Source organism: Portunus trituberculatus, chromosome 18 (assembly GCF_017591435.1).
Source record: "Portunus trituberculatus isolate SZX2019 chromosome 18, ASM1759143v1, whole genome shotgun sequence".
In the NCBI taxonomy this organism is placed as follows: Eukaryota; Metazoa; Arthropoda; class Malacostraca; order Decapoda; family Portunidae; genus Portunus; species Portunus trituberculatus.
In genome coordinates this window covers 23,048,895-23,065,103 of record NC_059272.1, presented here as the reverse complement: position 1 = coordinate 23,065,103, position 16,209 = coordinate 23,048,895, and the positions used below count along the sequence as shown (strand labels likewise).

At 42.5% G+C, this 16,209-nt stretch overlaps 1 protein-coding gene across 1 annotated transcript; it reads left to right on the top strand.

Annotated features, from left to right (window-relative positions):
* The first annotated feature begins 635 nt into the window (after positions 1 to 635).
* LOC123505758 (uncharacterized transmembrane protein DDB_G0289901-like) lies at positions 636 to 14,142 on the top strand. The gene is made up of 6 exons (XM_045257418.1): positions 636 to 706; positions 1,708 to 1,887; positions 3,756 to 3,926; positions 7,774 to 8,734; positions 8,865 to 9,719; positions 9,774 to 14,142. The coding sequence occupies exons 1-6, from the start codon at positions 698 to 700 to the stop codon at positions 13,523 to 13,525; spliced, it is 5,928 nt and encodes a 1,975-aa protein (XP_045113353.1). The 5' UTR covers positions 636 to 697; the 3' UTR covers positions 13,526 to 14,142.
* Positions 14,143 to 16,209: the final 2,067 nt, after the last annotated feature.

The following is a 16,209-nucleotide window of genomic DNA, read 5'->3' as shown; positions in this document are numbered from 1 at the left end:
TTTCTGGAAGGGAGGCGTTAGGAAGGTAAGGAGAGACGGTGAGGTGTAGGTAGCACAGCGTAAGTAGACAGAAAGACAGGAGTCACACGGCATGTTGACAGACGTAGACAGATTGACTGACAAACATAGACACAGGCAATAAACACTGAAGAATGATCAGGAAAGAGAGAGAGAGAGAGAGAGAGAGAGAGAGAGAGAGAGAGAGAGAGAGAGAGAGAGAGAGAGAGAGAGAGAGAGTTTTCCCACCTTTCACCGCCATCACCACACACTTCAATCCCTCAGCTCCTGTCTTGCGAGTACAGAGGGTGTAACGTAACGTGACCCCCAAACGCAAACTCTACCCGGCACGAGGACACATTTTTGCCTTAGGGAAGAAAACTCCGTGAGGCGTGTCAGCGGCGAGAGTGAAGTCCTCACTCCCACCGCCCCGCCGCACGTCACCACCGCCGCCACCACCACCACTTTTTTTCTGATTTCAACGTTCTAAGAGAGCCGGTCATTGGCTGCATTCACCCGGGCCTGGGGGAGGAGCGGTGTGGGGTCCGTGGCTGCCCTCACGGTGTTACTAGGTCAGACCGCTTGAAGGAGAGAGTATATAAACTCTGCCCAAAACAAGGTGAGACACTGAGTCCGTCCCCAGCAACCAAACAGGAGTGTCTTGGAAGCTGAGGAGTCGGACAGGAACACGAGGGTTACAATGTGGAAGGTACTGAAGAGCGACTTGCCTCGTGGATGTGTGTGCGTGTGCGCGATATGCTTGCTGCGTGTGTGAGCCAAGTGACTGACACCTCCTGGACAGTGAGAACACAAGCGCAGGATAGAACACCGGACTTGGACTAGGTCTTCCGCACATGGACGCCAGTGACTTTACGCAATCAGTTTGTTTGGCTGTTTGTTACATTCCATTTAATTATTGCAGTGATCAGTGAGACCACACCAAAAGACAAGGACATTACCGTAACCGTTTCAACGACTTCAAAGCGACTCATAAAAAATATCTGCTTGTTGACCACGAGAAAAGAAATAACAATACTAAAATCAATTGATATTTGCACTTTTATGGATTTCCTAGGTACGACCAAATAAGTTTCACAATGATTCATATGTCCACCAATATTTACTCATATTCATTACCTGGCTAACAATCTAATCCCCTTTGATAAAGAAAACACCTTGTTCATGCGTTCTCAAGCTGAGCTGGAAGAATATAACGTGAACACAATAAAAGGCAGCCAAAAGAGACTAAGGGAAAGACAGACAATCCTCTTCTTCCACAGTGTATTTATTCACACAATCTGAGCATTTCTCTCTTTAAGAAATTTCTTAACTTGATCTGTAGTTTGGCAAATCTATTTAGTATATATTTATTTCTCTAAAGATTCCTTTATCAGTTTACCCACCTATCTGTATATCTACGTATATATCTACACACCTATTCTATCTATCTATCTACCTGTCTGTCTATCTATCTATCTTTCTACCTACTAATGTAATTATGTATAATTAGCCACATTCATGCTAGGTGTACTTAAAACCACTAATTTTCTTGCACATATTATTCCTATGAAATTAAGGATGCAGCTAACAACAATCTACATAACAAATGAGGCTCTGTATAGAAGTTTATCTACGCAGACACAAGTTAAAAGGGTTAGTTTCCCACAAGGTAATTCACTGGCTGCATTATTAATCTGTTCTTCCCTGCAGGTGGTGGTGGTGGCTGTGGTGCTGGGAACGGCAGCAAGAGGGGAGGGCCCAGGGAAGGATAGAGGGTCTCGTCTAAGCCTGGCAGACCTAGTTGGCCCTCCCCGTGATGGCCCCGGCTATGTGGTGCGTCACTTTGGCCAAGGAGGAGATGATAGTGATTACAGCAGCGAAGAATTCCCGGTAAGTTACTCACTTCCGGGTCCATTTTTTACAAGACTTGACGTAAATTCTAAGGGAGAGAGAGAGAGAGAGAGAGAGAGAGAGAGAGAGAGAGAGAGAGAGAGAGAGAGAGAGAGAGAGAGAGAGAGAGAGAGAGAGAGAGAAAAAAATCTTCCACCAAAATTACGTCTTTAGGTAAAAAATCATTCGTCTTCGGTTTATTCTTTTCCTCGTGCTGATAAACCTCCATATGTCAAGAATATAAGGGAGCATGCTATATTTCATGGACGGAGAGTTCAATTCATGAGTCCTTTCCGTAATCAGGTTTGACTTCCTGTATAATGCGTCGCTCGTTGCTCCACATCTTGCACTAATTAACTTTCATGCCCCATTCAGCAGTAGCGAGGCCCTTCCCTTGCCTCAGCAGGAAAAGTCAATGTGATGACCTTTCTCCCATTACTGACTAGACCAGAAAAAAAGAAGAATGTTGCGGCTTATATTATTCGTAAAAAAATACTTTCTTCACCTTTCAACCTGACAAACTTTCACTATCTTTCTCCTCCACTACCGCTCACCTTTCAGCAGCAGGAGCACCCTTCACTAAGACACTAAACTGGATTATTGATACCTCTCTCTTCCTCGTATACCAACGCGACTTTATTTATATTTGCTGCGTTACTCTCACCTCCCGTCCTGCGAGAGACTTTACAAAGAACTTTTTTTATTTCTCCCCACGCGGACTGTCAGAGTGTGGTTGTGTGGGCGCGGGATTAGATGTATAGAAGGTCAGGTGGGAGCCCCTCAGGAGCATGATAAAGCAAATTTTCTGCAAGTAATCCCTTTTATTGTCAAACTTTTCTCCCAGAGTTCAACACTCCTATTATCAAATTGTGTCACAAAACAAAAATAATATTTCTTGGTTTTTGTTAATTTTCTTTCCGAACCAAGAATCAGGTTACGTCATTTCTTCCTAATATATTTATCTCATAGTCTTTCATCGGCTTGTATTAGTTCAGCACAGGACAAAAGCCAGCTCAGGGCTTATGAGAAGTGATTAAGCTACATGCCTAACCGCGCTGGCCTGGGGCATCTCGGGATTATAAGCGAGATTTCCGTGTTACAGAATTTTAAGTCGCTTTGTACCTATTCTCTCCATGGAGAACACGGGGCACCATGTGAAAGAAGACAAGCCTAATTGTTTTTGATGAGTTAAAAATTTATACCCAAGACCTCTCGATTTTGTCTCCAGTCTTACCCGTTCATCATTTCACCGCTGGGCCGCAGATTTACATGTTTTTTATGTCTCCCACGGAATCCGTTTAGCCGGAATAAATATGAGTCATTCCACTTTCCATAAAGCTTGTTTTACATCAACGGCCCGTTATTCCACGTATTTTCGCTTTTTAGTAATCTAAACTTGCACTCATTCCCTCTGCTAGTAACAGATTCTATGATTTTATATTTCGTAATTCTTTACCTCTATATCGTGCTTTGATAGCGAGAGTGTAATGGCATAAGTTAGAAACAAAATCTTCATGAGCCGCTTTGATAATATCATCAGCTTTCCTCCATTTACCACATCCTTTCTCCCGATTCGAACTTCTTAAAGTATTTTGTACCATAATAACGCAGTTTTCAGTTTGGTAGGCAAAGATTCCTTTTGTCTATGGTCTTTTTTACTATATCATAACGGACATTTTGTCAATTTATAGCAGTAGCGCTTACTAAAATTAAGTTCTTTTTACAATGCTACAGTATCATTTTACATCTGTAGGTAAAAACACGGTCCAATTCATTATTTGCCATATTGTACTCCGGATTTCCCAAGTACAATACGACAAACATATACTGTTCATTGACTCACTCTACCTTTTGATTTCTTCCCCCAGCCACTCATGCCCTACGAATTTGCATACGAAGTTAAAGACGACGCCACGACGAATTACCATAACCGGGTTGAGTTTGTGGAGGACGGCATTCTTCAGGGCAGCTACAGCATCCTCTCTCCCGACGGCGTAGTGAGGACCTCCGTCTACACCGACTCAGGCAAAGGCTTCGAGGTGAGGTATAGTGTGCAATAAGGCAATAAGGCAGCGAGGAAACTTGCTAGAGTGGAAAAGACGAAAATTACGTTGCACAGATATCTGAATTTTTTTCTCACCAGGTAAAGTAAGAGTTTGGGATATTTCTTATTAGCAAGGGATTTCTTAAGCGAGCATGACTCATCAGTAACCAGAAAAAACGCAAAAAGCGCAACTAGTTCACGCTGGTCAGTCATAACCGGTCCCCCTTTACAAGCTGGTTGCTGGGGTATGGGGGAGGCTGAGTGACTCGCCCTGTGGCGTTCATATCTGTTCTGCCCTATAATTGTAACTATCTCGCTGCAATCGCTGTATTTATTTCGTCCAGCTTGCATTATTTATCCTCCAATAGTTACTTTTCTTTAAACTTTCGCTGACCTTACTATAATTACTCCGCGTGTTGAGATGACAGTCATTGCACTCAATGGTGTGCTTGTGAGCACGAATTAATGTCAATGAGAATCAAAACGAGAAGCATGACGGGAAAACAATCAGACAATAAGGCCAAAATTTTCAGTCAAATCAATAGTAATTGTACAAGCAATACAGCACAACCAAATCAACATTTTTACATATATGAAAATAAGGTAAAAAGACAACAACTACAGTAATGGTAATAATAATGAAGACAATAATGATGATCATAATAATAATAATAATAATTATTATTATTATTATTATTATTATTATTATTATTACTATTATTATTATTATTATTATTATTATTATTATTATTATTATTATTATTATTATTATTATTATTATTATTATTATTATTATTAGTAGTAGTAGTAGTAGTAGTAGTAGTATTGTCATTATTATTAGTTATTACTATTATTACTATTATTATTATCATCCTTATTACAATAACAATAATAATAATGCTTGGGCGAGTTCTTTTTTTCTAGAAGTTAAAATCGCCGAAGTAGAAAAAGTAAATAAAACAAAGATATTCAACATTAAATCGTACATTGACACACTCACCTTTGACTCACATTTACGCAAATCCTGAATTTTAACTCAGGCTTTTTGATATTTACAATCATGTGTCACCTCTTTACTTCCTTTCTATTTATTTAATGAGTCTGCTATTTATTTAATCTCGATATTGACAACAACTAAACTTTGAAAATATATCAAACGCCTCCTTCTCCCATTTTTCTTGTTTTTTTTTTTTTCTTACGCTGCCTTGTTCTTTTGGAGTTAGTGGCTCAATCGACCCTTCCTTCGCTATATCACATTGATTTTATTTACCTTCCCAATGACCTCTATATGGGTGTCTTTCGGGAATTCAACCTGTAAGCTTCATCCTCTCATTTTCTTCTTGATTTTTTAAAATTTTATTTCTTCTTCAGAAGTGCATACATCGCTATTCATTTATTTGCATATATATATATATATATATATATATATATATATATATATATATATATATATATATATATATATATATATATATATATTACTATGGCATTTACCCGGAAACCTCTGCAATCCATCCTGTGAACTTCATTCCCTCATTCTATTTCTAATATTGTGACGTGTTATGACTTGGCATTTAACATTTCTTTGCATATTTCTAAAATCATCATTCAGTCCACCTAAAAACATTTTCTCAACCTTATCATAATTAAATATCTTATGATTGCTTGCATTTAATTATTTTTTATGTGATTTATGTACGACGAATTTGAATTATTCTCATTTTTCTCTTCATGCTCGATATACTGATTACAAATATTCTTATCTGTTTTCTTGATATTTCACCTCTGCAGCCTCTGAGCACTGGTAGAATTGCTCACACCCAATATCAAAACTTTTTAACCTTTTTCGGTGTTTCGTAATACGGTACCTTCTTGGCTGATGTTTTTCAGTTTTTCTTAATCATTATCCCTCAAAACTGCAATTAATTTGTGAGTACTACATTGACTTTTGACCTTCGTTCCCACGCATTAATATTATTTCGCTACTCAGTTGCTTTGTCTCCTTATTGTGTCTTCAACTAAGACTACGCTAATTCATGCGCCGTTTTTTTTTTTTTTTTTGTCTTTTTCTTTTTTCTCTTTTAGGTGGTCGATACCATGCTTTCTACTCACGTCTTGTCAATAATCTCACCTTTTACTTCCGCCACCGTGCTATTGAGGAAAAGGTTAAACATCTACATTTTTTTTTCATACAGGTATCACAATAATTCACTGTCTCGGCTCAGCTTTGCTTAGAAACTATTTTATATTTGCTAATACGGTTCCTGGTATATTGAAAAATTTAGTACGCATCCTTTCATTTCGATGTCTTGCAGCAATGGCCTTCATAACTGTTGATGTATTATACCTTGTCATAATCCTAAAATGCCATAATGAATGTATCTTTTCCTCCTTCATCTTACGTTTTTACGACTAAGGCTAACCATCACTCCTTAAGTAATCACGCCATGCCTATTGGTTAACAACGAAGTATCTGTCTTTGTATAGCACTCTTAGCGTTCACTTTTTTTTACGTCCTTTAGTTTCTATTTTATACTATGTTAATTTCCATTAGACTGACAATGTGCAGGTTTAGTATAACTTTTAAGGTACATTCATCAATCTGACCATTTATCTGCTTCCATTAGCAAGTCTGGAGCACAAACTGAGACTTCCTGTCTGATTATGCTTATATACCTTCCTATAATATGAAAGGCTTCAAGAGAGGAGCATCAAAATATCTTCTGAAGTAAATTGGTCAACCAGATCGCATCACATTTATTCAGCTTTGTTTTTACGAGGCACCAACTGTGTGGGTTATCACTTCTTTCTTAGCCACTGGCCAGGTATCTTTACATTCTAGAAAAAAAACATTATTTACTCTTCGAAACTTTCAGACATAACATGTTCCTCCTGTAACTCATCGTCCTATTAACCGGATAAATTAATTTCTTTATTCTGGAAATTGAAAAACTTGCATTCAAACTTTAACATGACATGACTCATAAGTGTATCTCTCTTATCCTCGTCTTAGATTCCTTAATTTTCCTCACATCTTCTTTTCAATCCTCCTCCTCTGATCACCAGTCTTCCTCCTAATCATGTCTCTTCTTAAACTCATACGGAGACTGAGGATAGGGAGACAATGACTACTCTGAACTGTTTATATATATATATATATATATATATATATATATATATATATATATATATATATATATATATATATATATATATATATAGTAGGCTACATTTGTTTTTACCTCCATAATCAGAAATTTCACAACTTTGTTCGAACATTCACTGCCCTTTCAGTTTTGTGCCAGTATTCAAAGACTAAACTACTTGGATTGGTAGTGTAGACACTTTACTATACATCTCTGGCTCATCCATTTCACTTTCCTCCATTTTTCACTTTCTTATTTCCACTTCATATCACTTTTCCACTTGTTTTACTCATTTCCAAGCATTTTCGTGTTTTCTTTCTACTTTCGCCAAACTTTCACTTTCGGAGCCATCAACAAGCGGCCAGAAACCCTTCTCCTGTTTCTCCAGCACACTGCTTGGCTTTGTCTCCTATCCTGGTACAAACGTCTCCTGTTACACTCACTCTCTACCTGCTCCGAAAGCTCTCGAAATATTAATTCACCTATTGAATACATAAAATTCTTCTTATTCTTGTTCTTTCCTTAATCTTCTTATTCTTGTTCTTTTATTAGTATTAGTATTACGATTTTCATTATAATTACTCGCAATATCATAATGTTAATAATCACCATCATCATCGACAGCATCATTGTCAACACCAATATCAACAAAACAAAGGCATCCCAATAAAATTTTAATCCCGTCTCCTTCCTCAGGTGACTCTGCACGAAGTACCAACAGACATTGTTGTCATCGGTTCAGGCCTCCCAGGAGACCCGGCACTCAAGTCTGGCGGCAGATACAACTACCGGTCACGCGGATCTAGCTCGAGCGGTTCAAGCAGTTCCTTTGAATCTTTCTCAGGATCATCAAGCGGGAGGTTCTCAAGTGGATCTTCATCGTTCAGAGGTTCATCGAGACACGACGAATCTGATGGAGGTGATTTATTACTTACGAACGATAAAAGCGCTCTGGAAGCATTTGACAGGGACGGTGAACGAAAGGGGTCCTTCATTGGATCTTCGGATTTCAAGTCCTCTTCAAGACACGAGGAATCAGGTGGATTTGATGTATTTTCCAATGGAAAAAGTGCATTTGAGTCTCACTCAATCACTGGATCAAGCGATAGTTCAGATAGTGTTGGATCAGTCAGTACTGCATCAGGCAGCAGTGCATCCAGCAGCGGATCGGCTACTCACTCATCAGGCAGTAGTGGATTCAGCAGTGGATCAAGTCACTCTTCAGGCAGCAGCGGATTTAGCAGTGGATCAACGGGTGGGTTAAGTCATTCATCAGGCAGTAGTGGATCTACAAGCGGATCAAGTCACTCGTCAGGCAGCAGAGGATCAAGCAGTGGATCAGTGGATCAATCATCAGGCAGCAGTGGATCAGCTAGTGGCTCATCAGGCGGCAGTGGATCAGCTGGTGGCTCATCAGGCAGCAGTGGATCAGCTAGTGGCTCATCAGGCGGCAGTGGATCAGCTGGTGGCTCATCAGGCGGCAGTGGATCAGCTGGTGGCTCATCAGGCGGCAGTGGATCAGCTGGTGGCTCATCAGGCAGCAGTGGATCAGCTAGTGGCTCATCAGGCGGCAGTGGATCAGCTGGTGGCTCATCAGGCGGCAGTGGATCAGCTGGTGGCTCATCAGGCAGCAGTGGATCAGCTGGTGGCTCATCAGGCGGCAGTGGATCAGCTGGTGGCTCATCAGGCGGCAGTGGATCAGCTGGTGGCTCATCAGGCGGCAGTGGATCAGCTGGTGGCTCATCAGGCGGCAGTGGATCAGCTGGTGGCTCATGGTGGCTCATCAGGCGGCAGTGGATCAGCTGGTGGCTCATCAGGCGGCAGTGGATCAGCTGGTGGCTCATCAGGCGGCAGTGGATCAGCTGGTGGCTCATCAGGCGGCAGTGGATCAGCTGGTGGCTCATCAGGCGGCAGTGGATCAGCTGGTGGCTCATCAGGCGGCAGTGGATCAGCTGGTGGCTCATCAGGCGGCAGTGGATCAGCTGGTGGCTCATCAGGCGGCAGTGGATCAGCTGGTGGCTCATCAGGCGGCAGTGGATCAGCTGGTGGCTCATCAGGCGGCAGTGGATCAGCTGGTGGCTCATCAGGCGGCAGTGGATCAGCTGGTGGCTCATCAGGCGGCAGTGGATCAGCTGGTGGCTCATCAGGCGGCAGTGGATCAGCTGGTGGCTCATCAGGCGGCAGTGGATCAGCTGGTGGCTCATCAGGCGGCAGTGGATCAGCTGGTGGCTCATCAGGCAGCAGTGGATCAGCTGGTGGCTCATCAGGCGGCAGTGGATCAGCTGGTGGCTCATCAGGCGGCAGTGGATCAGCTGGTGGCTCATCAGGCGGCAGTGGATCAGCTAGTGGCTCATCAGGCGGCAGTGGATCAGCTAGTGGCTCCTCAGGAAGCAGTGGATCAGCTAGTGGCTCCTCAGGAAGCAGTGGATCAGCTAGTGGCTCCTCAGGCAGCAGTGGATCAGCTAGTGGCTCATCAGCAAGTACTGGATCAGGTAGTGAAGCAGCAGCAAGCAGTGCATCCAGCAGTGGATCAGTGGATCAAGGATCAGCCAGCAGTGGATCAGCTAGTGCTGCTGCAGCAAGCAGTGCATCCAGCAGTGGATCAGGGGATCAAGGATCAGCCAGCAGTGGATCAGCTAGTGCTGCTGCAGTGCATCCAGCAGTGGATCAGGGCAAGGATCAGCCAGCAGTGGATCATGCTGCAGCAAGCAGTGCATCTAGCAGTGGATCAGGGGATCAAGGATCAGCCAGCAGTGGATCAGCTAGTGCTGCTGCAGCAAGCAGTGCATCTAGCAGTGGATCAGTGGATCAAGGATCAGCCAGCAGTGGATCAGCTAGTGCTGCTGCAGCAAGCAGTGCATCCAGCAGTGGATCAGGGGATCAAGGATCAGCCAGCAGTGGATCAGCTAGTGCTGCTGCAGCAAGCAGTGCATCTAGCAGTGGATCAGTGGATCAAGGATCAGCCAGCAGTGGATCAGCTAGTGCTGCTGCAGCAAGCAGTGCATCCAGCAGTGGATCAGGGGATCAAGGATCAGCCAGCAGTGGATCAGCTAGTGCTGCTGCAGCAAGCAGTGCATCCAGCAGTGGATCAGTGGATCAAGGATCAGCCAGCAGTGGATCAGCTAGTGCAGCAGCAGCAAGCAGTGCATCCAGCAGTGGATCAGGGGATCAAGGATCAGCCAGCAGTGGATCAGCTAGTGCAGCAGCAGCAAGCAGTGCATCTAGCAGTGGATCAGTGGATCAAGGATCAGCCAGCAGTGGATCAGGTAGTGCTTCATCAGCCAGCAGTGGATCAGCTAGTTCAGCAGCAGCAAATAGTGCTTCCAGCAGTGGATCAGCGGATCAAGGATCAGCCAGCGGTGGATCAGCTGCCAGCTCTGCAGCGGCCAGCAGTGCATCCAGCAGTGGATCAGTGCATCAAGGATCAGTCAGCAGTGGATCAGCTAGTTCGGCAGCAGCAGGCAGTGCATCAACCAGTGGATCATTGGATCAAGAATCAGCCAGCAGTGGATCAGCTAGTTCAGCCGCTGCAAGTAGTGCTTCTAGCGTTGGATCAGTGGATCAAGGTTCAGCCAGCAGTGGATCAGCTGCCAGTGCTGCAGGAGTAAGCAGTGCATCTAGCAGTGGATCAGTGGATCAAGGATCAGCCAGCAGTGGATCAGCTGCCAGCGCTGCTGCAGCAAGCAGTGTATCCAGCAGTGGATCAGTGGATCAAGGATCAGCCAGCAGTGGATCAGCTAGTGCTGCTGCAGCAAGCAGTGCATCCAGCAGTGGATCAGTGGATCAAGGATCAGCCAGCAGTGGATCAGCTGCCAGCGCTGCTGCAGCCAGCAGTGCATCCAGCAGTGGATCAGTGGATCAAGGATCAGCCAGCAGTGGATCAGCTGCCAGCGCTGCTGCAGCCAGCAGTGCATCCAGCAGTGGATCAGTGGATCAAGGATCAGCCAGCAGTGGATCAGATGCCAGCGCTGCTGCAGCAAGCAGTGCATCCAGTAGTGGATCAGTGGATCAAGGATCAGCCAGCAGTGGATCAGCTAGTGCTGCTGCAGCAAGCAGTGCATCTAGCAGTGGATCAGTAGATCATGGATCAGCGAGCAGTGGATCAGCTAGTGCTGCAGCGGCCAGCAGTGCATCCAGCAGTGGATCAGTGGATCAAGAATCAGCCAGCAGTGGTTCATCCGGCAGCAGTGGATCAGCTAGTTCAGCAGCAGTAAGCAGTGCATCAGGCAGTGGATCAGTGGATCAAGGATCAGCCAGCAGTGGATCAGCTGCTAGCGCAGCAGCGGCCAGCAGTGCATCGAGCAGTGGATCTGTGGATCAAGTATCAGGCAGCAGTATATCAGTAGATCACTCATCAGGCACCAGTACAACTAGCAGTGGATCAGCTAGTCTTTCAGCAGGAAGCAGTGGCTCTAGCAGTGGTTCAGTTAGCCACTCGTCAGACAGCACTGGATCAGTTAGTCTTTCAACTGTCAGCAGTGGTTCTGACGGAGGATCACTAAGTCTTGTATCAGGTGGCACTGGATTTGGCAGTGGATTAGCAAGTCTTGTATCTGGAGACAGTGGACTGTCAAGTCTTGTATCAGGTGCAAGTGGATCTGGCGGTGAATCAGTAAGTGTTGTGTCAAGTGGCAGTGGATCTAGCAGCGGTGGGGCAGGCGGTGAAGGAAATGTCAATCTGCAGGACCAGACCGTCTTCATCATCCATCCAGACTTCTTTAGTTCTCAGGGTAACCCTTCGCCTATTCAGGAACCCATCATCATAGTGAGTGATAACAATTTCGCCCAGCAAGCGTTAGGCGGCGTAGCTGGTATAGGCGATCTTGGTGGCGTCAATAGGCTGGGAGTGGCTGCGGCTGATGCAGCTATTGATCAAGCAATTACTGAGTCAGCTGCTACAACTGGATCCATCGATGCTTCTATCTCTGGTTCAAGTGGATCGTCTGTTAGCAGTGGAAATGAAGGTGCATCCTCTCAAGGAGTTAGTGAGTCGTCCTTTACAAGCAGTGCAGTGGGAGAGACCTCCACTAGCACAAACAATGGAGCCGAGTTTGCTGTATCTTCAAATAGCGGTGCTGGTGAATCAGAAGGCTCTTCTGCTTCTTCCGCTGCTGATGTTGCTGCTGCTGCTAGTGCAAGTGGATCGTCTTCAAACCTTGTATCCGAAGGAGGCTCTACATCTGGTGCAAGTGGACTGTCTTCAGGCAGCACATCAGAGGGCGATTCTTTGTTCGTAGCTATGGACTCAGCAAGTACTTCATCAACCAGATCATCTTTAGATAGTTCTTCTTCTAGTGCAAGTGGATTGTCTTCTAACAGTGGATCAGAGGGTGCTTCTTTGTTCGTAATCAGTGAGTCAGCTGGTGATTCTTCGACTTCAGCAGGCGCATCTGCAGGTCAAGTATCCATAAGTTCTTCATCTGATGGAAGTGGTTCATCTGCTAACAGTGGAGTAACCGATTCATCTTCATCTAGTTCTAGTTCAGGATTCACTGAAATCGCAACTATTGCTTCTTCTGATACAGCTGGATCAAATGTAGGCACTGAATTGTCAAGTATCCTGAGCTCTGTAGGTGTACCTCTAGAAACCAGTAACGGTAACAATGTGTTGATATCTTCTAGCGGAAGTGGAACAAATGACTTCTTGGTATCTAACCAAGTTGCATCAAATCGAATTGGAGCAGTGGCTAATGGAATTGAATCTAGTCAAAACGGCGCCTTCAGAGGAAGAGGATCAAACAGTTTTAGCAGTTCAGGAGGAAGTATTGGTTCAAACAGATTCTCAGGTAGTAGATCTAATGGATTCATAGAAGCTTCATCAGGAAGAACGTCAAGCTCTGGATTTGGTATTCCATTGACTCCAGTCGTCTTTAACCAGAATGCTGCCCGTAACACACGGCCTGAATTCTCCTCATCCAGGGTGCCTTTGCAGCCATCAGGTGGGTTGTTGGCAAGTCTCAGTCCTAGTCAGACCGCACGTGGGCGGCATGTCATTCGAAGTGATTCCGGACAAAATACAGGTGTCTTTTTCACTCAGGGAGGCAGCCAGCCCTTGTCCCACAACAGTCAGTCTACGATCAGTAGACTACCTGTGACTCGCGTGACAAGTGTATCACGCCTACCGACTGCCTCTGCCCAAAGAAACACTAATAACGTCTTTAACACCCTGCCTTCAGGTGCTACAAGATTCTTCACATCAGGAAGAAACACAAACACATTGCAGACCACCGACAAGATATCAACAGCAAGCCGTCGTAATGGTTCCGGAGGCTTTAACGTCCTACCCACTCCAGATGCTGCTCTCGCTTTTGGCAATAGAAATCCTGCTATAAGCTCCTCGTCGCAGAACTTCAACAGACCAAGCCGAAGAACCCCGCCGTTCGCTACCAGCAATTCAAGACGTCGAGTGAGGCCAGTCAGACGGAGGCAGCGCGTGGGCACATTCTAGGGAGTTACTGTTGCAATAGTAATGATATGACATTCCCTTGTCTGTGCTCATTGTGTTATCATCACTTAAACTTTAGTTTGTACGATAGGGATCGTTACGAATGATGTCTCAATGACCAAACTTTGTTGATGCAAAGAATTTGTTTAAAGAGACCACTTTAAAAATCACACACCAGCATTTCACTGTAGTCAACTAAGAATAATGCTTTTAATTTAAATGTTAAAAGTAAGCTTGGTTACTGCATCAAGGTTTTCTTCACATATCACTGCACTGTTACTGTCCATACATCATGCACTCGCTTTTCAATATCTTTTGTACTGACGATCGAAACATTTAACGTTAGATAATATTTAGGTTAAAAATCTTTACATATATTGTTATTGAGCGCTGAAAAGGAATGTTTGAGTGAAAACGAGTGTGTGTGTGTGTGTGTGTGTGTGTGTGTGTGTGTGTGTGTGTGTGTGTGTGTGTGTGTGTGTGTGTGTGTGTGTGAGCTATGTATGAATCACGTTACACTGTGTTACAGTAGTAAGTCGGCGCTAATTGAAATATTATTTTTTGTCTCACGATGTGTTTATATATGTAAGAAAAATAAAAAAAAATATATAAACATAAAATAATGTTTTAACTGGCTATTATATGAAAACTTCCCTGCCGAACGAGCATCATTCCCATTTCTAGAGCCATTTGTCTCTTTTCCTATTTTGAATCATTCCTCAGGGTAAGAAATACCTGGGTAAAAGACATGAGAAAGGCTGCAGTGGGTGTCTATCCAAAACACACCTACTCTGTTCGCCTTATAGCAGTACCAAACACCATGACAAGATGTAAAACCAATCACTAATCACAAAATGTTTTGAGATAAGCAAAAAATTAATAAATGAAAATTTAAAAAAATATAAGGATAGAATAACAGATAAAATAGAAACCCTCATAACTATGAGACGTTTTGATAACAAAAACTCAGCTCACTGCTGACTTGAGATGCAGCTTTGTGTGAAGATTACATATGTTTTTCTGCATCCATATGTGATATAAGTTGCTTTTCACAATCCACTAAAAGAAAAGAAATGCTTTCTGAGTTCAAACAACTTTTTTTTATTTCATTATTTCCAGAGGCAGTATGTACGGAAAATTTCCATAATCATTAGATGTTAAAATATCAGATAGTAAATGTTTAGTAATTGAAGAGAAAATAAATGTGTATCATAGCACAAAAGCTATTGTCAAAGGATTGTCAGTAAGTATATTGTGAGATTGAAAATGAAGGGCGAATAAAGTGAAAGATGAAAGATGCAAGCTATTATTACTGTTTGTTAGATGACACAAAGTCTTATAAAATATTACCAATATGTAAATGGTGTCAAATCCAAGAATAAGAAGTGGGAAATTAATTGAGAATGTGACCGGGAGACAGCGGAGTGAAGCAATGAATTACTGAACGGCTGCTTAAGAGCCTATTCACGAATCTTATATGAACTTGGAAACACTCACGTCAGTTGGATGGTGACGGCGTGTCTGGCACCATGGCAAAGGAGATGCCATGGTGATAACTGGTCGGTTCAGAAATGCTGATGTCAATTCTCACTCTGGTGTTTGGGATTACAATTAGCTGATGATTTTCTTTTCCAGTTTTTATTTTTTTTTAATAGCTATCCAGTCATTGTTATTCTTAAACTAGCATCATTAGTGTTTCCACATCAACACACCGCTGAAGAAATCACCCGGAAGCTATCATCAGCCGCTCCCTGCATCCTGTCCATACCTGTCCCTCCAAAGGCATCTCATTTCATAAGCTGAACACGAATATTTTCCTCACGTGTGTAGCCTCGAAGGTATTCAGAGGTTCTCTCTCTCTCTCTCTCTCTCTCTCTCTCTCTCTCTCTCTCTCTCTCTCTCTCTCACCAGGAAGTTGAAGACTTCAGAGACGAGAGTGTGCTCGAGTTGTTTACACCTACTTCGCAAAGAAATTGCCTAGTTCTTTAATAATTATTTTGTGGTGACATGTCGCAAAATAACGTATTTCCATGGACTTTAAAATGTTCATGTGTGTGTGTGTGTGTATATATATATATATATATATATATATATATATATATATATATATATATATATATATATATATATATATATATATATATATATATATATATATATATATATATATATATATTATATTCTGTCCAACTATCTAATGCAAGAGTTAACCAGTAATCAATCATTCATCCCTTTCACTGGTAAACTCTGGAACTCCCTCCCTGCATCTGTATTTCCAAATTCCTACGACTTGTCTTCTTTTAAGAGGGAGATATCGAGGCATTTGCTCTCCTACTTTAGTTGACGGTTTTTGCACTTTTTACACTTATTAGAGAGCCAGCACTCAAGTGGGCCTTTTTTTTTTTTCTTTCTTTTTTTGCCCTTGGCTGGCCCTCTTCCTTACGTAAAAAAAAAAAAAAAAAAAATATATATATATATATATATATATATATATATATATATATATATATATACACACATATATATATATATATATATATATATATATATATATATATATATATATATATATATATATATATATATAAGTGGGCCTTTTTTTTTTCTTTCTTTTTGCCCTTGGCTGGCCCTCTTCCTTACGTAAAAAAAAAAATATATATATATATATATATATATATATATATATA